Below are 25,021 nucleotides of genomic sequence, written 5' to 3' on the forward strand. Positions count from 1 at the left end.
CCTTTGGCCTCAGACTTCAGCAGCACTCACGCAATTTTCCTCCACACAAATCCCCTCCCAGCTGATGGCTTTCCGGGGGTGGTTCTCATTCGGGCGATTTTCCAACGTGTTGTAATCCCATTTGCAGGATTGCGGATTCAGGAATCAATTACGAATTTAATTTATAAGCAAAGCTCGGTAGAAAACTCAAGAGAATCCAGCCCACAGCCCACAGCCCACAGCTCGTAGCTTGTAGCTCTCTCTCTCCTGACAAGGGTGCGTGTGCCTGCAGGTGGGTTGAAATTGTATATAGTCAGCGGGAGGATGCTACTTGTTACGGGATCAAATTGATTTCGATGGAGACTGCTCTCGAAAAAACTTGAGGCACTTCATCGAGCCTTTTGATGGCGTCCAAAAAGTTTTCTGAGCTCGCAGCTGTCAAGTGCAACGTTGCCCCCTCGAAGATTTTCCACCCACCGTCTGACAATGCCAGAACTAAAATTCCTTTTCATACTTCTCATCTTCCTATCATTTTTTTTTGTTTTCTTTTCTGTTGGAAATTTAACGTCTTGGCAGCTGAAACAAACTCCGCCTCTGATTTTCCTTTTTTTTTCCTTCTGTTGTGTTTTGAGTGGCTGTGCATAATGTATACATCAAATTTTTTTCTAACAATTTGGCGCATTTTCACGCGATTTTTCTTCTTTATTTGTTTGTTTGCTGCTCCAGAGGGTTAAGAAATATATATATGCAAAAAAGAAAAAAAGGAAAAAACACTTGACAGTTTCCTTTCGCTTTAATTGCTATGCAAATTGCTGAGGGAAATGCTTATTCAAAAGGATTTAGCATCCTTGGTTTTATTGTGCGCAAACTAAAGTTACGCTTTGCTGCGGATTTGTATGAAAAGACCTGACAATTCTCGTTAACTTGCTAAGCGGTTTTTTGTTTGTCACATTCCTAATTAGATTTCAACAAAATGCAAGGGAAAATTCTGGATACTGACATCTTTTTTAGTTCATACAAATTGCATTTTCTCGAACACCAAATCGTATGACAGCTACTTTAGGATTGCAACTTTAAAGGATTCAGTCAGTTGCCATATGTTTCTATTGCGAAATATCTTACAAAATCAATTCGATTCCATTTCTTTCCTTCCATTTAATTTGACTTCTCTTTATTCTCGGTCTTGTCTCGGCTTTTATTCATTTATTTCCTTCCATTTTCTTTTGATGGGGAAAAGCTCAAACCGAGCGCAACTTTTTATGACAGCATCACTTGGCACTTTCAATACAATATCATAATGGCCAAAAGGAGCTTAGGAATGTGGGTAGGTTGAGTGTAACTAAAGTGTATTTCTATCCCAGCGCCGACGCCTCGATTTTTGCCATTGTCTGGCCCTCTCTCTCCCACACCCGCCGTTGCCGTCCGTCTCTGTCTGTTACTGACTTTTACATTAATGAGCATGTTTTTATTTATAAGTGTTCTTTTCTTCTCCTCAACACAGCTTTCCTAGCCATTCTCTGCAGTTCGCTTTGTTCGCCCACGAGCTTTGTTGTAACGCCCTGCATGGTCCCCATGAACTCCCTTTCGGGAAAACCCCTCCAAGATTTTCCACCCGCTGCCCTTTGGTTTGACATTTCACTGGATATTTTTTTCGGGCTCTCGGACAACGCTCGATTTCATTTGATGTGCCCACTGGCGCGTCCATTTGGTCAGAATCATTTAGCTGATTGGTCAGAGGAATGGTAAGAAATCGGGGAGATCACAAGAGAAAGGAGATGCAGCTAAAGTATCCAAAGATACTAAGCACTTCTAAGCATCTCTATATGAAAAGGTTGTGATAGGATGGAAGAAGATCTAGTATCATATTTTGAAGGACTATATTCTTTTCTTCTAAACTTCGTTTAACTTTCGAAGATCTCGCAGAAATCTTCATATCGTATATCTCGAAGGAGATCCAACAACTCCGGCGGCATTCCATTAGTCAGCACGCGAACCGCCCGCCTTGGAGGCCCTCCAACTTCGATTTGAACTCCAGGGGCCCAGTTGCAGTGTTGTTGTTGTTTACCCATCGCACCTATAAAAGAGCCCGTGTCGGAAACGTGGATTACGGGGGGAGGGGGCAAAAGTCCAGAGGGTGTGTTGACCCTTCTCTTTGAAAACTTTGGCATTTTCTTGCGCTTGTTCTTGCGGCACATTCACATGCTCTCCCGTCCATTTTAGCCATTGTGTGGCATAATTGCTGAACGCGTCGTCAGCCTGGCGCCTTTTTTATTGCAACGCCCCTTTGGCCAACACCCCATACACTCATGGACTCATGGACTCAACAGCTCACCAGCTTACATACCCGAGCACACACACACACTGCCACACACTCACTCACCCATACACATCCAATCCGACTGGCAAACAAACTTCGGCACACACGCACACAGCCGCAGGTCCTGTAATGAGCTTCTGCCTCAGCTTTTCCAGCTTTTTCCTTTTCCACTGGTCAGTGCAGCGGCACTTCAGGTTGCACTCGGTTATGTATGTGTGTTGGCTGCGATTCAGCAGTACTACCCTCTAAATGGAGCTCTAGAGATGGCCAATTCTCGATACAAGGATCGATAGCTCGAGGACCTATGCCATTTCAACTTAGATCCCATATTAGAGATCTTTATTTTGGAAATGCCTATGAACTCGAAGTTTAAGATATATGATTTAGTAGGAATGTATGCAGAACGTGTTAATATTAAACGATAACTGAATGTAAAAATATCAGTGCCATTCTGAACAACAAAACTTTCCAGTGTAATCAAAAAAAATCTGCTAAATATTTGAAAACCCAGACTTAAGGGCTTACTTTTCAAGTTGAAAAACTACATTAGCGGGTATCATAAAGTCGGAAAACTGCACTTTCGCAATCTTGTTAGTTATTTTTTTTTTTTGATTTTTTTTTTTTAGTAAATTCCTCTGCAGCTATGCTCTTTGCATAATAAACGGAAAGTTTGCTTTTTAGCGCATCATAAAAGTTCTGCCAGGTGTCATGTTTTCATTTACACTTTGCTCTCCCGCTTTGGCCCCCTGTTTGCCCCTCGCTTTTCCCTGTTTTTCCGCTTTTCCAGATGCACTGCATGGGGTGCCCGCTGCTGCCGAGTTTTATGAGCGCCATAGAGAGTTTTGTGCGGCTGTTTGTGTTGCCGTTGTTAATGGAATCGTAGTTGGCTTTTGAAAGACTTGACACGAGTCAGACACTTGAAGGCAAACACACACACTTCCATTCGGGGAAATGAATAAATAAATATGTGAATAAAAGTTTTCAAAATGTTTCACAGCACTGGCTGGGTTGGCAAAGGTCTCGTCTTCTCGCTTCTCACTTCCAGAGTTTATTAGTTTCATATGCAGACCGAAAATCGATTGACAAAATTTATAATTAATTTCAAATGGGTTTTACTAATTTGGCCCCGGACGAACGATGTGATTTTCTCATCTGTTTAGCCAACTGTTGGTGGGCCTCGAGAATTGATTTTCCTTAATTGGCCTGCACTCAAATCGAAAGTGGAAAATGCTCGTTTAATTAACAGAACTAGCTGAAAATTGCTTTCTAATATTTCTCTTGGTTTATTTATCGATCAAATAAAGTGCAGGCAAATCAAAATTTAACTTCGACATTGGTTTCAGCGTACTTTTCATGGTTCTTAAAAAGTATTTTTTTTTGTTTTTGGCAGGTTTATAGAACTTTGGTACCTTTTTTACGTTCTTCATAGAGTGTTGCTCCTATTTTGTATTAAATAAGAATCACGAGAAAAACACAATGCATTCTATTTTATAATCAAGGAGAGTTTACTGTACTCGGGTAACCGTCATCTTTGCTCCTATCTGCCAGTGCTCTTCGTGTTTGTTTATGGATGGATATGGCCACTTTTGCTGGAGATCAGATCCGCTTTGGCATCCTTGACACATCCGCAACTGCCACACACACACCCACACTCACCCACCCACACACCCCCACTTTAGCCCACACTTGGACATGAGTGTGGGTGCCTTGTATCTCACATGTCGTAGGTGGCTCTTGGCTTAGAAACGAAGACAACTTTGCCGTTTGCCCATTGGCAAGCAATCGCCCCGTCTCGCTCTGGTCGGCTATGGCCCTCTCAGTCGCACACACTGTCTCGCCTTCGTGGAGACATACAAACATTTCCATTTTCCCAGTGAGTGGTAAATTGTCAAGTGTTGGTGTTGGTGTGAATTTTGTGTACTTTGGCCACTCCTTCGCCATCGAGGAGATGCCGCACCCGCCCCCCCCCCACAATGTTTTTCCATCCTGTCTCGCCCTCTCTCTCTCGCTCCGCACTACCCATCTCGCTCGCACACACAGCGGACTGCGGGTCTCTGTGTCTTGGCCAATCGCTTGTGTAAACACTCGAAGCCCAGACATTCCCTACGCCCTCAGAGCTTTTCACACAAAAAGTGTTGGCTGCACACACCACCGCCCCCCACTTTTCCGCCCCCCACTTTTCCGCCCACCCGTCGCCCCTGACACCAACCACTTTGGAAGAACCCCCTTGGAATACCCCCCCTGCAGACCACTTCTTACACTTGCAATAAATGTGGGTGTGAATCGAAGAAAATCGCAGAAATTTCCATAGGTTTGAAACCACTTCAAATGACTGCGATAAGTGTGCTAAGTTAACAGTGGAAAGCTTTACTACAATATGTTATTGCATACTTTTAGTGACGTTTCAATTGCACGTATCCAAATTTCAGTTTTTGTGCTATTAATCGAGAATTTGTATTGCGATTATTTTGCACGAGTGTATTTCCCTTTTAGCTAGGCGATTATTCATATTGCATCTTTGCAGCTGAGCTCCGTAGTTTGCCATCCATTTATCTTGGCCACATTGTTGGTGCTACCAACTTCGAACCCCTCCGCCCAATAACCCCCCTCAACTCACTCCCCCCCACCCCCTCCGTCCGACGAGTTGTCCGTTTCGCTTGCGGCGCGGCGTGCAAAACGCTTTTGTGTGTTTAATTGCTTGTGAAGAGCGCTTTTCAATGGAACTGCCAAACAGCGAGAAGAAAGAAGAGAAAGTTGGGAATCGGGAAGGAGGAAGGAGAAGGGAGGAAGAGCCGGGAAGGAGAATCGAGAGACAAAACAAAAGCAGTGCAGAGAGGCAGAAAGAAACACCGGACCCGGGAAATCCATGAGCCGGAAGATGAAAAAAATCCGAGCGAAAAGGAATATCGGGAAGGTGCATCTAATAAAGAGAAGGGAAACATGGAAAAAAAGTATGTCCTAATAATATTTTGTGTATAAAAAATTATAGTTAGCAGCACACATAAATGAAAACAAAAATTTTAATGCTTTGGTAATTAAAAGAGTAAAGAAAAATAGACCAAAAAAAATAAAAAACAGGCATATAAGTCAACAGTAAACATCGCACCAACTATCATTCATTATGAAATATGTTGTTTTGCCATTGCAAAACAAGTTACTAAGTAGCAGTATAATAACTTCTAAATATTTAACACTTTAACTTGGTTAAATCAATTAGGTAATATCTAAAATCAATGTTTTGATAGCGAATTAATATGATTTTACAATTCGATGATATTATCATCCGTTTAATCTCCCTGGAGTAAGCTTGTTAAGCTTACAAGGTAACTACATGATAATCCCCTCTGGAAAATCAATCTTTATTCCACTTCTCGGCGCAACGAGATAACGCCAAAGAAAGAGAAGGAGTGGGAGAGAGAGGGAGGGAGCGAGCGAGTGAGTGAGATGGGTTCTCGGGGGAAATGCACTTTGTTTTTCACACATTGCCCTAACTGATTAACTTTTGTGTTGAGCTGAAAAAACAACAACAAGCGGCCAGCATGCAAGGACTATGCACAGAATGCACACACGCACACACACATGACAGTGCCCGCACACATACACACGCACACACACACAAGTAACAGCCAGACGCACACAGACAGCAGACAAAGCCGAGCAAACAACATTGAAAGTCTGTCTCTCCGACGCGTCGGCTGGCTGTCGTGTGTGTGTGTGTGATAGACAGGCGTAAAGTTAATTAAACAATAAATACACACACACACAGACAGACCGACACACACACACACTGACGCGACGCGTTAAAAATGGCGAAAAACTACGGACTACACTTGGCAGCCTGGCGTGAAATTCAACACAACATAACACACTCAAACACACACAGCTGCGGTGCGCGCATGCATCGGTGTGGGTGTGTGTGTGTGTGCATTGTCAGTTGCACTGTAATTGAGCAATTGCAGTGGCCACCCAACCACCCACAGCCCACGCCCACCCATCCAAAACGCCCACAATGGCTGGCAATTTACTTGACGCTCCAAAGTAGGCAACACTCATCAGACGAACGAAGTGGGGAGCAAAATATAGGATAAAGGATTTTACAGCAAAAAAATGGCGGCTTAGATAAACATTTTTTATTCTAATATGCATTACTTTTTCGCTCCATTTCATCAAGTATTGGGAAATTTTAATGAATGGTAGTATTAATTGGGATGTGATTTATTTCGATATTTAGTTTACAAATGCTTTTAAGTTATTTGGGGATTGTATCATTACAATCACTTTACTTTAGAAAGTGAAAGTTATTTTTCAAAAAAATACCACTGCTCAGCATATTATAAAAGTTAAGCCCGCGCATTTGAACTATCTATATAATTGGATTAGTACAAAAACGAAGAAAATAAAAAGAACGCAAAAAAGCTTTCGTAAAATGCGAGGCATTGCCATTCAGGGTCGGAAAAGAGCAATATTTTGCAAAAGTTAAGCGCACATGTGTGATTTTAGCCATGAATTGGCAATATATTTCCGTGGGTGGACCTAAATATGGAACATAAACGAACTCTGGGGGACTCAATACTCAGGGAAATGAAGGCAAAGCCCAGATCTTGTATGACACACCCACACACAATAATAGGTTGGCATACATATATGTATCTACATACATCCTGTTTACATAAGACTAGACATATTTACTATGTTATCCCCCCTTTTGCGATGCTCCTTCTCTTCCCGCTCCAAACGCAAGCGATATCTGATTTTTCCTACCCCATTTTTTCGATTGCCTCAAACGTCGAGCAAGAAAAACAAGCGGCAGCTCGTAATTTTCCGAATCTTCGCTTCAGGCAATTGGAAATTAGTTGTAAGTGTGGGTGAAATTAATTTGGTATTTGCTGTAACATTCGATTAATGAGTTCCATCTCGATTTCAAGTGACATTTCGAGGAATTTAAATCCTCCACTTATTTATTGGTTAATTAATTAAATATACACTTTTTTTAAATAAAAATGTGCCCTATGATTAGGTTCCAATCATTTGGCTTTTGTACGAATGCATTTTGAGATGCTCATACGTGTATAGGATACACCAACACACACAACACAAACAAAAGAGCAGCATCGCATCAGCAGCTTTTCAAAGTGTTAACCCATTCGTCGTCACCTTTTTGCCCCAAACATATTTAGATAATTTAACGCGCGCCGCTCGTAAATTTCCACAAACACTCACACACACACACTCGCAGATGAGGAAGCGGCTCACACAGACACACACATACAGTGACAGAGAGAAAGATAGAAATGCCTCCACCCACACAGACACAGGGCAAACAGTTGCAGACACCCACGCACACACAGACACAACTAAACCATGTTAAGCAAATAAACAAGAGAGTGCGACAGAGAGCGAGAGACAGAAAAGAAGAGAGAGAGAAAGTCGCTGAAAGAGAGGCAGATATGTAGGTGGGAAAAGAAAAGACAGCCAGTGGAAATAAATGCCGCCAAATAAAGTTTTCCTCTGATAATTATGACCTCCCCACTTCTTTTTTTACACACACACATCAATTTTTAATTAGCTACAAAGCGCCAGCAAAAAAATCACTTAGGCGAGCGAATGAGAGTAGGATGCTGCGTAGGTGTAAGTGTAAGCTTTTTCAACACACCTCTCACACACAGCCACCACAGACACACACACTCTGAATCAATACTAAGAGAACTGGAGAGCATACGAGCATACGAGAGAGAGAGAGCCACAAAGACCCTTTTAAAATGCCGAAAAACTTGAGATTTTCTGCATTTTGGTTGGTTGTTTATTAACACCTTTCTACTTTTGACTTTCACCGACTTTTTACAGCATTCGTGTCTCTTTGTGTCCGCCATTCAAAAAAAGTTTTGCGCCAAATATAAAAAAAGACGGCCGGAAATTGTTTCACACTTTTTGAAAGTAAAAAGGTTCTTTTTTATTGATTGATTAATAATTTTATATTCTAATCATAAGCCGAAAGTGTAAAAAGGATTACAATTAATTTCCACATTGTTAAGTCCGAAAAAATATTATTGCTGCGAATTTTATTCCTGGTTTCGGGATACGTATATTTTGGGAAGCGATATTCAAAGACCAATTAAGCTGCCTTTTCCACGCCTCCTTGTTCTTCCTTTCCCTCCTACCTCTTACCACACACCATTTCTGCGCGTTCTTCGCCTTCTTCCGTTGTGCACCCACACCGAGAAGACTCAAACTGCAACATATCACTCATTCGAAAAACAAAAAACCACCGAAGAAAAGAGATTCGAAAAAACCAACCAAAATCGAAGAAGAAACGAAAAACGTCGCTGCTTTGCTGTAATTTTTCACACCACACACACAGACGTAAATGTTGTCACCTTATCGTGCGTCTCTTTCGCGCAGGAGAGAGAATTAGAGGTTCCATTTTGATTGTGCTCTCCCCTCAACGAGTGTGTGAAAGTGTGTGTGTTTGTGGTTAAACTTGTCACACAAGCAAAAGAGGAAGAAGCAAGTCGCTTGCCGTCTTCTTCTAGCACACGGGGAAGCCGCCATATTGCCGCCTCGCTCTTTGTCTCCTCTTTGGTTGTGTGCGTGAGTGATTGTGTACGTGAGTACGTGTGACAAAATACATTTGGCTTCTTGGTGTTGGTGACTTGAGCCGGTTGCCTTTTCATTTGCACGCCTCTCGCCATCTGCCATCTCGCTCGCACTTCTGATGTTTGCCCTTTACTTTTGGCGACAAGTTTGTCACACAACGTCGACGTCTCTGCTGCAGTCTCTGCCTCTGTCGGCGTCGTTGCTGCTCTTCTGCTTTTTCGCACTTGGAAATTTCACGCTCACCGTTATCCCCTTTCACAAATCCAAAATCTTTTCATTTACATTTTAGGGACGCATAAAAGCTGCCAAAGCGGCTAACAAGCGTTTAGTTTTTGACGGGTTAAGGTGGTACAAAAGGTGGCCACTGGGCGTTAAAATTCGATAAGAGGTGTGTTTTTTTGGGTGGATCCAGCTGGCCAGCGGCGGGTTAAGAGTGTGTGCCGACTCACAGTTTCTTACAACAAAGTGTCTGTAATCGCAAGTATTACAGAAGTCGAAAAGTTACCTTAAAGACGGCTCGACTTATCCTAACTTTCGAAATCCCTGGCAAGTTGTTGTCGTAAGTGGTAGATTTATGTACGTCTTTTCGAGCAGTGTTTTTGATTGTCTGGAGGTCATTGTAGGTCAACTTTTGCGCCTTAAAGTGCTTCTCGCAGCCGCTTTATTTTATCTCTGCCTGGGAAATGCCACCCCTTCGGGCTGCCAGGCCGCCTCGTTTATCTCACCACACCGTCCCTACACCCACCAATGCCACCCCCTCCACCAACCACCCCTCGACAAACATTTGACCATTGAAGCGCATTTTTCGCTTGCGCGTCATTTGTCAACTTGGCCGCTTCTTTTTTTCATTATTTGCTTCTTTGCGATTCTGCCACCCCTTGTTACGCCCCTCGCATTCGCCTCACCCCTCAGAGGCTGTGATTTAGTGTGCCTCTTTTTATTTGCTTCCAACTTCTGTTTTCCTGCCGATTTATTTCGTTCGTAAATTGTGGATTTAAGAAATGTATTCATCTCATAGTTTTCTTAAAAACAATTTAAGTGTTTAAGTTAAGTTTAACTAAACAATAGTTTATGTTTTTGTTTGCATTTTGTGTATAATTTTGTATTTGAATTGTTTGTTTTTATTCTATTCTTTTTTAAACTCTCTGATCTTTTTATTTCTACGTAGATTTGTTTTCCGTTGGATTTATTTTATGTGATATTTATTTAATTTTTACTTAACATTTTCTTCTTGTGCCTGATTTTTTTTCTCCCACTCTTCTCTCATCCTCTTTTCTTCCGCCTCCACTCCCACGCCCAGCACCACCTATTCTTCTGCTCTTCTTGTTGTAGCGGTGTCAGCTGCCTTGTTACTTCTAACACGCTGCTTTTGACGCGACGTCGCTGCCGCCGTTGGTTGGTGCCATTTCCCATTACACACACAGACACATGCACACACACACACGCGAGCGCTAGCACTCTCTCGCACACAGATGCACACAGCCACCTACACAGTCGTCAACTCAACACTTTTGGTTCGAGTTTTTGGTTTTCTTATTGGAAACCCGCAGTTCACTCATTCTCTCGCTCCCTCTCGCTCTCTCTCACTTGCACACGCCCTCCGCGAAAGAAACTCAACACTCTCGCTCTCTCGCTTGCACCGAGCGCACCCCCATATACGGCCATCCCGCTCGCTCGCCGCCCAGAGCCACCGGGAGAGAGCGAGAGAGCGCGAGCGGCTAGCAGAGCGAAGGCAGCGCAGTCGGCGTCCGTTTCGGCGTGTGTGTATTTCCAGTTTCCAGTTTGAATGCGACCGGCGTGTAGTTCGTGTCGTCATCGCCGCTCTGTTGCTTTTGTCGCCTGCCGTTTGTCGCTTTTGTCGCCCGTCGTCGTTTCTCGTCGTTTGTTGTTTCTCCCTACGTTCGTTGTTCGTTGATCGTCGTGTCGCCATATCCATATTCTTCATCCAAATCGCCGATTCCCTTTTGTGCTCTTTTTTTTGCGTTCTTCCTTCTTGGTAAAAAACAAACAAACACAAACCAAACAAAGAAAAACAACAAACAAACAAAAGTTACAGCAACCAGCTAACTAAGAACACTTAAAATTGCCAAGTGAATTTGCAAAGCAAAAGAGACGAGAGAAACAGAACAAGGTTTAAACACTTTCGACGTTTTGCCGTCGCCAAAACAGAATACGGAAAGGCAAGCAAAGGTCCAAAACAAACAAAGAACCAGGAGAACATAAAACCTGATAAAGAACTCAAAACATAGGAAATAGAAAACAAATACGATAACCATAAAAACTGCAGAGGAAATTTGAAGACTCGAAGTTTAAAACCGAAAAAGAAGATATTGAAAATATAAATCATTGTTTATAGGTTGAGCTTTCTATATTTTATTATTCTATCAGTTACAGTGCTAGCTTTTAGGGATATATCTTTGAAAGTTAATGTTAATTTGAAGTTAAAACTATAGAAGTCAGTTAAATAGGGAAAGTCAATGAAAAATTAATCAAATAGGATAAATACTTCAAAACACAAACAATCTGAAGTGAATTATTAGGCCAGAAGAAATACTAAGGACTTAAGAAAGATTTTATATGAAAAAAGTTCGGCTCACGCTAATATTTATTGACTCATTTCTTGAATATCGTAATGGGCTTATCAATTGGACAGAAAGAATCCATACCATAATAGAAACTAACTTTAATAATCCAAAGGCAACATTTTTTCTACATTTTTTTAAAATAAATCTATCTAAATAATAGTCATAATGACGATCTCGAAAATCTCAAGCGGAAACCCCAACTATAAATCATATTTACGTTTTTTATAGCAATTAAACAAGAATTTTTTTGAAACAACAAGAAGAGAAATAAAGTGTACAAGTCAGTGAGTGTAAAAAAAAGTTTAAAAAAGAAAGAAACAAAAAGAAGTACCTGTCGAACAAAAACAAAATAAAGCATCTAAAAATTTCAAAAGTCAAAATAGAGAGATCCCTTTTTTGGAGAGATCGCCGTGGGAAACCCTTTCTGCATGACGCACTTGGTTGTTTGAAACGGTTATGTGATGAGATACGACGTCCAGGAGCTGCTACTTCATCAGTCTGCTGAGGATCCATTCGCCAGGTTCGCCAATGGGATGGCATATCATCCATTTCTGCAGCTAACGCAACGACCCACTGACTTCAGCGTTTCCTCGCTGTTGACGGCGGGTAGCAACAATAACAACAGCGGCAACACCAACAGCGGAAACAACAACTCCAGTTCCAACAGCAACACCAATTCAAGCGCCAACAACACCAACAATCTCGTGGCCGTTTCACCAACGGGTGGTGGTGCGCAGTTATCGCCGCAAAGCAACCACAGCAGCAGCAACACCACCACCACCAGCAACACCAACAACTCCAGTTCCAATAACAACAATAATAACAGTACCCATAATAACAACAACCACACTAATAACAACAACAATAATAACACAAGTCAAAAGCAAGGACACCACTTGAGCACCACCGAGGAACCGCCATCGCCCGCTGGCACACCACCGCCCACAATTGTTGGTCTACCGCCAATACCACCGCCCAACAACAACAGCAGTAGCAGCAGCAGCAACAACTCAGCTTCAGCCGCCGCCCATCCGTCGCACCACCCAACCGCCGCGCACCACTCGCCCAGTACGGGTGCCGCCGCACCGCCCGCCGGCGCCACAGGCTTGCCGCCACCCACACCGCCGCACCACTTGCAACAACAGCAGCAACAGCACCCGGCCCCACCACCACCACCGTACTTTCCAGCTGCGGCACTGGCCGCTCTAGCTGGAAGTCCGGCCGGACCACATCCGGGTCTGTATCCCGGCGGTGGATTGCGCTTCCCGCCGCATCACCCAGGCGCCCATCCGCACGCCCACCACCTGGGCAGCGCCTACACTACCGCCGAGGACGTCGTCCTTGCCTCGGCTGTCGCCCATCAGCTGCATCCGGCGATGCGACCGCTCCGGGCGCTTCAGCCCGAGGACGATGGCGTCGTCGATGATCCCAAGGTCACGCTGGAGGGCAAGGACCTGTGGGAGAAGTTCCACAAACTGGGCACGGAAATGGTCATCACCAAGAGCGGCAGGTGAGTCTACACAGTACCCGCTGGTTATTCTAAGCTACTGATTTTACAGGGTGTCAAAGGTCTCCCAACATTTCAGTGTGTAAAATTCTCGATTAGAATTGGAACGAATGTAGCTTTATTGTTAGAATTGTTAAATTACTCATTTTTTGATATGTTTTGCTGTCATATTGGCAAATAATTGTGGCCTTTGCGCCGAGCTTTTGGCAATCGAGGGCACAGATCTGGGGCCGAAGGTCAGGTCACAACCCGGGCAGCAGCCTTGGCCACTTGAGCACGTGTGGCGACGTCTCAAGCTCCCGTTAGCGGTTAAAACCGATCCCAAGTTCCACGCCCAGTTGAGCTGAAAGTAGGTGAACAGACGCCCCCGTTCTTCTCCTTTTTCTCGTTTTTTTTGTGTATAATTTTCCATTTTTGCAGCAGCATGTCATCAGCCGCAGAAACTCAGACTCTCTCCCTCGAGAAGATGATGATGATACGATGATGATTATGCGACGACGACGTTGACATTCAAGCTGCGTTGGCGCGTGAAAATGCGTTTTGAGCTTCACACCTACTTGAGAAAGTATTCACTGAGACACACTCACACTTGGCCGCAGTGAATGGAGTGAGTGTCAAGTGAGTGCAAGATGTGGCAGCTGTGAATGCACTCAAAAATGTCGCCGATAGTGCCCCCCTCCTCATACTTATATGCGATATATATGTAATTGCCATAAAGTCAGCAAAAACTTACGTAAAAATTTACATTTACAATTTCAGTTAGAAGTAAACAGACATATTCTCTGCGCAGAGAATAGAGACATTTACGTTTAACGATGCCATAAAGCCTATTAGTTTAATGTGGAAAATCATTAACCAACTTTCAAAGATTAGTGCCAAATTTATAAGATCTCCTTTACAACTTTATGTTTAGCCATAAACTTGCCTCAAAGTTGCTTGTCAAAGCCCCCTTAATATTTTCTTCGCAATTTACGGTAATTCATTTCATAGCTGGCCAAATTCAATTAGCTTCTGTTGCTGTTTTTTAAGCTACAAATTGCCTGACGCCTCGGTTAAGCCTCTTTGGCCAACGCCTTCTACGCCGCCTTTTCCCATATACTTAATTATATGCATATATATATAAATATATATATATATATATATATATATATGCCTTTAGTTTCAATGCCAGTCTGGCGGCGTGGGCGTGGCAGCAACACCAATAGAAAGTGGAAATAAGCGCAAAAATAAAATATTTGCAAATAGTTTTGTGTGCTGAAAGTTGGGAATACGTCTGGCCAGGTGTCTAGGTCCACTGGTCACGCCCCCCAACCGCCCAACGCCCCCATCTGTATGCAAGTAGTTGCATTTTGTTGTTGGTTGTTCGCACTTGGAAAGTACACACAAAATAACGAGAAATAAAAGCGAGCCACACTCACGAAAAAGTTGCTGAAAATTATATTTTTCGAGCTTAAGTAGAGGGTGGTGAGGGGGCGGGGTGTTCCTGGCCATATCCTTAAGCTCATTAGCAGTTTGGCGATTTGAAGTGTGAAACTAAACCAAGTGGCCCAGCCAGCCAACTACAAAACCCCACTAAAAATAAAATGAAACAAGAAAAACAAGCCAACCACATCCATGCTTCTTCACTTTGCAAGTCGGTACGAAATATGTGCACAGAGAAAAATTATAATTGTGTATTAAAGTTCTTTCTGTGGGCAATTTTGAATGATATTGCAGTTTCATCAATTTAATTAGTTATAAAATTATTAATAAAGAATTTTACTAGACATTTCCATTAGATTAGCAGGGTGACATAGGCTAATGCAATTTTCTCTCCGTGCTGCCGAGTTCATGACCCTGCAAAAGGGGTACGGGGACTTGCCCCAAAGTGTGGCATGCAATTGTTGTAAAAGGGGGCGTGGTGCGGCGGCCCATGGATGAGGAATGGGAGCAAGTGAGATGGGCAGAGAAGGGGAGCCACGAGTGGCTTGTAAAAGTTGTAAGTACTTGTACCTAGCACACATATGGAGATTATGGCAGTGTGTAAGTTGCAACTTTTTTGCACGCCACACACACACACACACGTTGTTCTTGTTGTTGTTTTTACCATTTTTGCTGTTGCATGCTTGCGAGACGTGCGAAAAAAAGCAACAACCAAATGGCAAAACAGCAAACGGAATTATTGTTGCCGCTTCTGTTGCCGTTGCCCCATCATCATCAATGTCAAAATTATTGTTTTTCCTGCCGCACAAACCACCTCCCCCCGCTGGAAAACCACCTCCCTTTTCGACTCTTCATGTGAGTGCCACTTGAATGTTTTGCGAGTGGATTTGCATTCACTTGGCTCGATTCAATCGGTTTTTGTGCCTGTTTTTAGCGAATTTCGATTCATTGATGCAATGATTTGGAGGCTTGTGGCTATAGTTTTTCATTCACAAAAGTTTCACAGCTCCTTCAGAGTGACTTGTATGCCGCAGTCGTGTCAGTGTGCTTCTACTTCACTCACTTATGAGCTAAAATTAAATTTCGCTTCAGATTTGCGCCCTTTTTCTCAATTTGTCGCTGGCAATTAAGTCGCTAGAGCAAATAGCGTGAAATCTATCTTCGTTCTGCTGCTTGTTGCTGTGACTTATCAATTAATTGAAATTGCTGTCTAAGCGCAAATAAATAAAGTCTCCCCTTGTTTTCCACACCCCTGAACATTTGGCGACACTTTCAGTGCGAGAAGTCAAGGAAATGCGATTTGAAAAATAGGCAAGCCATTGAAAAAAATCTATAGAAAAATGTCAGAAATTATCAAATGTTGACCCCAAGTGAGAGGCAGATAGAAAAACGCAAAAATAGCATATGTGTACATATAGATAGATGGAAGATGGTGCGAGATTGCTTTGATTTCGCCAGTTTCTAGCTAATTGAAAGCTGCAATTTATTGAGATCATTCTATAAAAACGAAGTTAATAGCACTTATTGTTATTTTTTTTATTGTAATATGTTGTGGATGTGATTAGAAACTATGACGATGACTTGTCTTTTCGTACCACATCATATATAGTTTCTAATTGATGTCGGGACTTTGTGACAGGCATGCGATAATGTGACAGACAAAAATATTTAATGACACGCCACAGGACCCACTCTTTCCAAGTTTTTCGAAGTTTTTTTTTTATTTCGGGATCAGGGGTCAGACCCTGGGCAACCGCCTGTCAAAGTTCACTTGTTTAATTTTCATAAATAAAAATTTTCTATTTCCTCCATATTTTGTTGTTCCCTTGCTCCTTCGATTCGATTCCTTCCTTTTTCGTTTTGGGTAAAAACTCAGCTGACGGCGACAAAACGCAATCAAAGTGCACTGGCCTGCCCCGGCCCACCCCCCGAACGCCCAACTCCTCGAAGCCGTAGGCTCAATTAAATGGGCGTGTCCGCCTTCTAGTTTTTTATTTTTCAATTTTTTTTTCATATTTCCCCAGGCTTTCCTCCACAAAGTCATTAGCGGGCGGGGAAAAGGGGTCAATTGGGGGTTGAGGGCAAAATTTTGTTATAGTGCACACACAACCCCTGAAGAGCCACAAATCCCACCCACAATCCCCCATTCTCCATTTCCCATTTTCCCCGCTTTGCCATCTTGGAAACGTTTTTCATAATTGTGTTAAAATTGTCGTCGTGCCAAAGGGGGCAGGAAAAATTATCGATGTGCTAAGTTGACAAATACGCGAAGGTGAAGGGGGTTACGAAAAATGCCCCTTCTAAATTACACTTAATTTGCTTAGTAACTTGGAAATTTCTTCGGTTCTACGCTGTAATTTTCCTTTCTGCTATTTGGGCAAAAACCCCCCTTCCAGCTATTCCATACCAAATTCACTTGACAATTTTCAGTTCGATAAAAAATGCATAATAATTGGCATAGCGATAGATTGACCCTCCATGCGGTGGATATATCCTTTGGGTTTCGCTCGACTCTTGGAAAATTCATGAGTCCATTGGATAATTTGCACGTAATTAGAGCTTATGGAAAATTGGTGGGATCCCGCAGATAACTGCACACATCGTGCGTTTATACGCAACCAGTAATTATTTACAACAAATTTGTTCAAATGGCCAATGGGCAATTAGATACTTTTCTTTGTAACGAATGATACGCATATTGCAATATTTTTTTTACCAGATATTTCCTACATAACATTTTGTGTAAGCAATCATTTCATTAATAAAACAGTGTGACTTATTAGATGTGTTTTTCTTAAGAACGGATTGAAAAATCACTACTCTATTTTTTATCAGTCAATATTAGATTATGTTATCTTGGCTTCTATTTTCATATTTTATGTGATCTTTAAGACAATCATTTCGATTGTCAGACAACCCGGTATGAAATTTAAAACCTCCAAAAAAATATTTCTACCTATCGGCAACTGTCAATTATATAAAATAAAACCAGTTTGGTTCAAACTACAATCAGCACCAACCAAAAACTGAAAACCGAAATCCAAATCCGAACACGCCGCTGCTTAAATTACAATAAAAATGTCATAAAAAAATCTTAACAAATTAAAAAGCGACAGGCATTGGATAAAGAGAAAGACAAAAACATTTAAGTGGCGCATTTTGGTGGCTGTTAATTTAAATTGCATTTACGCCTACTTTGAATTAAATGGAAATTAATTTGAGGAACACCAAAAATTCAGTTTTCTTTTTTTTTTTTGGTTCGGCTAATTAAGTAAGCGCTTCCGTCGCCGGTATAAATCCAAGTTTCCCCTCAAAAAAACTAAAAATAAAGCGCCCACGCAGCGGAAGTTGCAAGTTGGAAATTGAAGCGCTGCTAGCGGTTCTCCTAACTTGTCTTAATGACGTCTGAGTTTTTGGTCAGAGAACCGCAACCAGCCGAAAATTGATGGTAACAAAATGCCGCTAAATGGTTTCGGTCTTAATCGAGAGAATTCAGCTGTTTACACGCTCCGCTTGGCTAATGAGGCGTCAGTTTTGGTGGGCAACTGATAAGCCTAATGGGTGATTATCACATTTAAGGAGGAGGTGTTGAGAATGGTGCACTAACTGCAAACTGAAAGAAACAATGGCAATGTACACGGGAGCAGTGGGATGGAACATGGGAACTTTGGAATGAGACACCAAGAAAGTCTTCAGTTCGCAAAGAAACTTCATGATGAAGGAACCCCGGATTTGGTACACATTTCCAGGCCCAATCTTTCGACAACTATAAGCAACGCCTGGAATTCGAAACAGCCCGCCTTGAACTGCATGGAATGGAATATTTAAAACGCATTTGCTGGCTTCCAACTTTTTTCGCCGTCTGATATTCCCTTTTCTCCACGGACAACTTGGAAATGCACAAAGCAAACAAGGCAAAATATGACAACCAACAACGACAGCAACAACCCAAAAGATGACGATGATGACGTCCTTTATAATGAACAACATGAGTTCAGAAGAACCCAAAAAGAAGAAAGGAAAGAAAATAAGAAAAACATAACCGAACAAAAACGCAAAAACAAAAATAAAAAAAATTCGCACAAAGAATGGGCAAGATACAAAAAAAAGGGAACACCAACAACAACCTTAAGACAGAATGTCAGGCGAGTGAGCAAGGAGAGTGCGAGCGAGATGGCCGGGGGGGTCAGAAAGAGACAGAGCTAGCGAGGACGAAGACGGCGTCTTTTTGGCGCCAGAAAAATAACGACAATGCCTGACGAATGTGCGTGGAGTGGTGGAGTCCGCTTAAAAATCGGGTCGTCAAAGGGGAGGGGATCGACGACGGCGGGGGTCAAATATATAGCACTAAAGATCGAAGTTTTCGAAGACCATTCGAAGTCATAGAATTCGAGCTTACAAAATCGTTGCCGAAATGCATGCTAAATTGTAATACATTTTAATATCTAAATCTGCATTATATAAATCGATTTGTTAATCGAAATATTTGATGGTGATCTTTGGAGCTAATATCTTGGCTGTTGCTGTTTTTTCGTCAGTCGGCTTGAGTGGGACTGAGAACAATGCATTCAAGTTGTTAGCTGGACATGTGTTTGGCATTGGCGCTCAGAGAGTAAAAAAAAACGCAGGAAAAAGCCTCTCTCAAAAAAGCAGAGAAAGTGATCGAGCAGACGACAAACAAGAAGAAGAAGAGGCTGCAGCAACAAAAAGAAGAAGCAACTGCGAAGACTAAAAGAAATGTCAAAAACAATGAGAACGGTCGAATGAATTTGACAAACATTTCCTAGATGTGCGATGGCAGATCAAAGAGAATCAGCCGGCAGAGCGGCAGCAGCAACAAAGTCAACGACAATCTGTGGCCATCTCACTCGCACTCACCGTTCGGCAAAGTAGTCAAATTAGTTGTCTCTTTCACAAAAAAAAAACAGCATCCTGTGATTGCCGATCTCTTGTTTAATATTAATTATCAACTATCAGTTATCTAGCCTTTACTTTTTATTCTTTTATAAAATAAATTTTTTTTTAGTTTCATATAATTTTTTTTTAAATTCCTACCTTCCGTTATTATTTTTTTTTACCCTTTTCGGTAAGCCTTTATCCTCGTGGCAAATTCACGCGTTCGAGGCGAACCCGGCTTGGCTTTTAGCATTAGTTTACACTTGATTAGAACGCTAATTGGCAAAAAAAAATAACAACTCGATGGCAAAAAGGACGCTCACTGAGCTGGGAAATTTTCGCGGAAATGTGGCAGGCAGTTAAGCTGGTCCCCAAATCCTTTTGATCTATGCGATATACTTAACCTGATCTTATCTTCGAGTGGCTTGCTGGTTTGATGGTATTTAAATTTTCCAGAAATTAGAAGTATCGTTTTCAAAAGGTGCCCTCGTCGTTACTTCATTCATGTTGGCCAAAAGTTGTGCATTTATATGGGCGGAGTTGTGTTGCTAAAAGTTGCTAATGCTGCTTGGCCAGTGGCCACAAATATGCATCATGACTGTCAAAATATTAAAATAAATAAATGTTCAAGAACTTGCATTACCTGCCGACCCTTATCAAATTGCCCCAGAGTTATGGCTAAACAAATGACTTAACTCGTTTGAATTAGCTTCCCAGAAATAAATTTCTAAAAATGGGAATGTTTAAATGTCAAATTCAGGACTTTTAGTTTAATGCAATCCTGCCTCGTCTTCCTTTCTCACGTCCCCGATTCCCCTCGTCGTTCTTGCACTATACATATGTACAGATGTACGTATGTATGTATGGTCTGTTCTGCCGAAGTTTTCTGAGGCTCAGGCGACGCTTTATGAATTTTAAGTGGCAAAAATTGACGAGTTGCTTTGGTTTTATTTTTTCTTTATTATTATTATTGCTGCTATGCACATGTCTATGTATGTGTGCATATTTATTTAATATTTTCTGGTCTGAAAAATTATACAAATTGTATGGGGCATTTGGTGCGTTTTAACTGCTCTGCGTGTTCTGTTTGCCTGATTAGGCTGCCAAACCAAATCCGATTCCAGAGACTGAAACTGAAACAGAAAAGAACAAACATCGGCACAAAATACACCTACGTTTTTGGTAACACACACAAATTTATGTTGCCACTTGATTTTTATGAATAAAAATTCTTCTTATTTCGGTTTCGGTTTTCTGGGAAAATAAAAATCAAATTCATGTAGCACCTACGACATGCTCTACCCCCCTCTTTCCAGTTTTTCCTGTCGTGAGTTTTCCACGAGGGAAATTAACACGAAGCCAAAAGGCAATTACGCACGCACATCTACATAGAGAGTGGATATCGGGAGAGGTCGGGGTCCACAGTTCTTGCTCGAAATACAGTGGGCACTTGCAGGTTGATGGGTCAATGGGTTGCAGATATCACCAAGGAACTCTTTTTGCACTCAAAACATGCATTAGTTTATTCAGTCAGATTGATACCAGTGAAATATGTTCTAGGTCTGCCATTATTGTGTGTGGCGTAAGCAGAGAGGTCACTGTAGTGGCACTGAACTGTTGTGAATGTGGCTTTTAGGTGTCAATGACGTGTGCTATCCGCTTGCATTCAGCCCAAGCCCTTATTATGCCATCACCATTTGTGAAACTTTGTGAGATATTCAGCACATTAGCCAACAAATTTTAACAATTACAATATATATTTATTAATATGAAAAATCAGCACAATTATTTACCCTAAAAGCTCCAAGAAATGTACTCCAATGATTACATCAACGACTGCACAAGCCAAAAAGAAAATCCAACAACTAAGCCGAGAACTACTACAATATGTTCACCAACATTTACACCAACGAACTACTGTGAACTGATCTAGAGTGCAGGAAACCTGCTAAGGAACATAACTCTTTGCATTTGACTTCCTATCTCTGTCTGTGCATCTCACCGACTCTTTTGCACCTTCCACCGCTATTTTGTGTGTGCAGTCAATTAACGGCAAACAAAAGTTTTGCAGTCTGTGCTGCGTTTTGCCCCACTCCCCCACATTTTCCAAGCCACTTCATCTAGTGGGTGACGAAAAAAAGGAGGTACACATATACATACATATGTATATAATATATAATTTCACAGCAGCACCAAAACTTTTTTGCTTTATGCCTTACATATGTATGGTGTTGTTTTGCAGCTATATTTTTATGTATGTTGTTTTGCTTTTTGTTGTTTGTGTCTGCCTGCATCGCGTTAATTGAGTGTGAAGTTGGGCTTTTGTTGTTGTTGATTTTAATTGTTAAGCAACAAAGGCGCGAAATATGTTTTAGCTGTTTTGGCTTTTAATTAAGCTGCCAGCCCGAAAAAAGTTGCGCGCAAAACGTAAGAAAAAATCCAAAGTGAGGCGAAAATGAAGAAACGTAAGAAGCAGTAGATTGCGTGCAAGTGGCAGTAAAAAGTGTTGATTTCATTAAAAGCATTAAAAGCAATTGCAGCAACAAAGTCAAAGTCGCACTCTCCATCTCTTTCTGTCGTTTTGGCCGCTCTGGTTAAAAAATATATATTTTCTTTTTTTTTTGTTCGTTTTCTGATCGTGTGTTTACTGCATTTAATTGTTGTTGTGCACATGCTTTTGACGGCGACGTCGGCGTCGCTGCCCGCGTTCGTTGTCACTTTGAGTTAACAACTCGATTACAAGCTCTGCCTCTGCCAGCGTCGCTGTCGACGTTGCTGTCATCGCCGCCGGCCATGTGCAATTTTTTGAATTATTAATGAATCTCAGCAACGGCCGCAATAAAACAGCAGAGAAGCCAGAAAGAACGAAACGAAATCAAAGCTCCCAACTCAACCATACCCTGCACTCACTGTTTTGTCTTTTATGCTGCGAAAGCATGCTTCTGGAACTTCCGGCACAAGCCATCATTTTTGTTAGGTACCCAGAATCTTCAAACAAGGTATTTAATCAAGAAGTTCGCTACCAAGTCACCTAGATAACTGCGATTTGAAAATCCTAAGTAATATTTTCGACTGCAAGAGTCCCATAAATATATCCGTATCAAATTGCACATTACCACCTACTTTCCAAGACCTCTGGTATCGAAAATACCCATCATTCATTACAGGGTATAAAAACGGCAGCAGAGGAAGAGCATGAATAAAGCAAGGCAAGTGGTGTGTAAGGCAGCCGGATCGTGTTAATAAAAAACAATTAATATTAAGTGTATGTTTAGTGCGGCTCTTGACGCTGTTGCTGTTATTGTTGCTCCTGTTGTTGCTGCTGCACTCGTTGATTATTTGTACTATTAACGCGTTGTCGGCAGAACTCGTTATATGCCGTCTCCCTCTCGTCGCGTGTAATTACTTTTAGTTGGTCATAATTTGTCAATAGCTATTTTGTTGCACTGCCAATTGCCAGGCAGTCGTCAGCAGTCAACAACAATTGCAATCCCCCAGCAACAACAAAAAACCAATGCAACGGAAGTGCAAGTGTGCAATCGTGTGTGGAGAAAGAAAGAGAAAAAAGACAGACACAGTGAAAGATAGAACGAAAGAGGGGAAAACAGAAAGTGGAACAAGTTAGGTGACAGGCAGAAACAACTTGGCCAGATCCAAACTGTGATTGACAACCGTCAATTGCGGGAATTCACATCGCCTATGGAATTCCATTTCTCGCCGCTCGTTATTTGCTACTCGTTGTAATTGTACCGTTAATTAAAGAATATAGTGCGAAGATAGTTAGAAAAGCTTTGATATAAATAGTGGCTTTCTGATGCTTAGTTCCTATTGTGCTAAACACTCGCTACTCCTTACTCGCTGCTCAACAATTTGTGCGTTGATTTTTCGCTTAATTACTGGATGAATTGGTGGCTTATTGTTACTTAAAGTATGTCGAGAGGTCAAAAGAGTTAATTTTTTCAAATCTGCACTCGTTGCTCTTGGCTTTAAAGTGCTGGTTAATTAGCATAATTGAGATAACTCGATGGCCGACTCGAACGCACACAATAGTAGGTAATCCCCATTTAGCAAGACCCCGGTCCCTCCGGGCTTTCCTCCCTCTTCCGGTTCTCTTCTCTCTTTTTCTCGGTCCGCTGGTCAAATCCCTCTCACTCAACCTGTTCCCGCTTCCCTGCGCCGGCGCCTGAACAAATTCGAACGAGCAAAATAGCACATAAAGGGAAGACAAAGGGAGGCGGAAGAAGATGAGTATGGGCAGGGCCCAGAAAGGGGGAGAAGGTCAGCTGCCTGAAGGGATCTGATCGCAACCCTCGGGGGTTTGTTTTTGCCTTTCTTTGTTTGATCCGTACCTATAGCGCCAGGTAAGCCACATCCTCTGTCCTATGTTCTCGGATCTCATCCTGATTTCACCTCTCATCTCTCAGCTTCTCCCAGCTTGGTTTTGTTTGTTTTTCAGTCCTTTTCGGTCTCTTGGTTCTCCCTTCGTGTCTTCTTCATATGGCCACTTGTCCAGTGTCGTTTGTATCTGCATTTTATTATCATCAAAGGCCGCTGGGCTTTTTGGCTTCCTCCTCTTCTCTGTGCCCTTTGCCGATCCCTGTATTTGGCCCTTCATCTAACTTTATACATGAGTAGAATGCCCTTATTTTGAGCCCTATAAGTGCTCCATAGTTGTCTAGAGTTCATTATAGAAATACAGTTTTCTTTACTGTCGTAGAATGCTGCTAGTGATTTTTCGAGATAACTCGACTCCTCAGTTGGATACTTCTTATCCTGCCTTCTTTGACTTAATCATTCAGCTGGATAAGTTGTTGAGTTGAGCTTTAGTTTCCCCATATTTTGGGTAAGTTTTCCTGGCGAGTGGTAACCTATCTGGTCATCTACTTCTCATCTATCTCGCTGGATCTCCTCAGTGCAGGTTGCGCCCCTGGCTTCTCAAGGAGCGTAGGGCCATTGGCAAAAGGTAAACAGACCACAAATTGGACAGTGGAACACATGTTTGGCGCGTTAAATGCTTGAGCGTGTTATTTATAACGTTTTTTATGCGCTCAACAGCTTCGCAGCCGGGCCAACCACTTGCTCTCTCTGTGCGCCGTCGTCTTCCTCTTCCTCACTCTCTTCGGTCTTCCTGGTCGTCTTCTTGGTGCTGAGCCATGCTGGTGGTGTTGTTGTTCTTGTTAAGACGCGTGTACCCAGTTGCCCCTCGTGTTTTGGCCAGTTGCTGCCGTTGTTGTTTGGTCAACACCTTTTGTAGACTCTGGCTCCGGGCAAAAACGAAAAGAATCCCCCCGCCGTCTTCTCTTCTCTGGTGAAGAAAGGGGCTCTGAAGAAACTAAGAGCAAACATGAAAAAAAAACGGCAGCAGTTGTAAGTTTCTGTTTGTTCTTCGTCGTGTTTCGTGCGACCGCAAAAATATGCGTATGGCCATCGTCCCTTTTTTGGCCTTATGACAGCCATCGGTCATCGGGGTCTCATCGAGTCCTTGAGCACAACTGACACACCAGCACACGCAATGTTCTACGGAGCGCCACCAAAAACCAAAAGAATTCCCATTCTGGATCAAGATCGGTATCTCAGAAAGGCAGTTAAGGCGTCTCCACTGGTTGAAAGTCACGAAGAGTGAAAAAGAAATTTATAAAACAAAGCGGTTAGATATAAAGTTGGTTAGAAATATTAGATCAAGATGGGCCGCTGAAACCATTCAACAATCTTCAAACGCTG

General features: G+C 42.2%; 1 protein-coding gene across 7 annotated transcripts in view; it reads left to right on the top strand.

Annotated features, from left to right (window-relative positions):
• The first annotated feature begins 10,660 nt into the window (after positions 1-10,660).
• LOC6612505 (optomotor-blind protein) overlaps positions 10,661-25,021 on the top strand; it is a 57,298-nt gene continuing 42,937 nt past the window's right edge. For 5 of the 7 annotated variants that reach the window (XM_032724408.1, XM_032724410.1, XM_032724412.1 and 2 more), the window contains exon 1: positions 10,661-12,985. In XM_032724408.1, the coding sequence (XP_032580299.1) occupies positions 11,937-12,985 (1,049 nt within the window). In that variant the 5' untranslated portion in view covers positions 10,661-11,936. The remainder of the gene's footprint in view (positions 12,986-25,021) is intronic. The other 2 variants (XM_032724409.1, XM_032724414.1) reach the window with 1 other exon arrangement.

The sequence above is a fragment of the Drosophila sechellia genome, chromosome X, assembly GCF_004382195.2.
Source record: "Drosophila sechellia strain sech25 chromosome X, ASM438219v1, whole genome shotgun sequence".
In the NCBI taxonomy this organism is placed as follows: domain Eukaryota; kingdom Metazoa; phylum Arthropoda; class Insecta; order Diptera; family Drosophilidae; genus Drosophila; species Drosophila sechellia.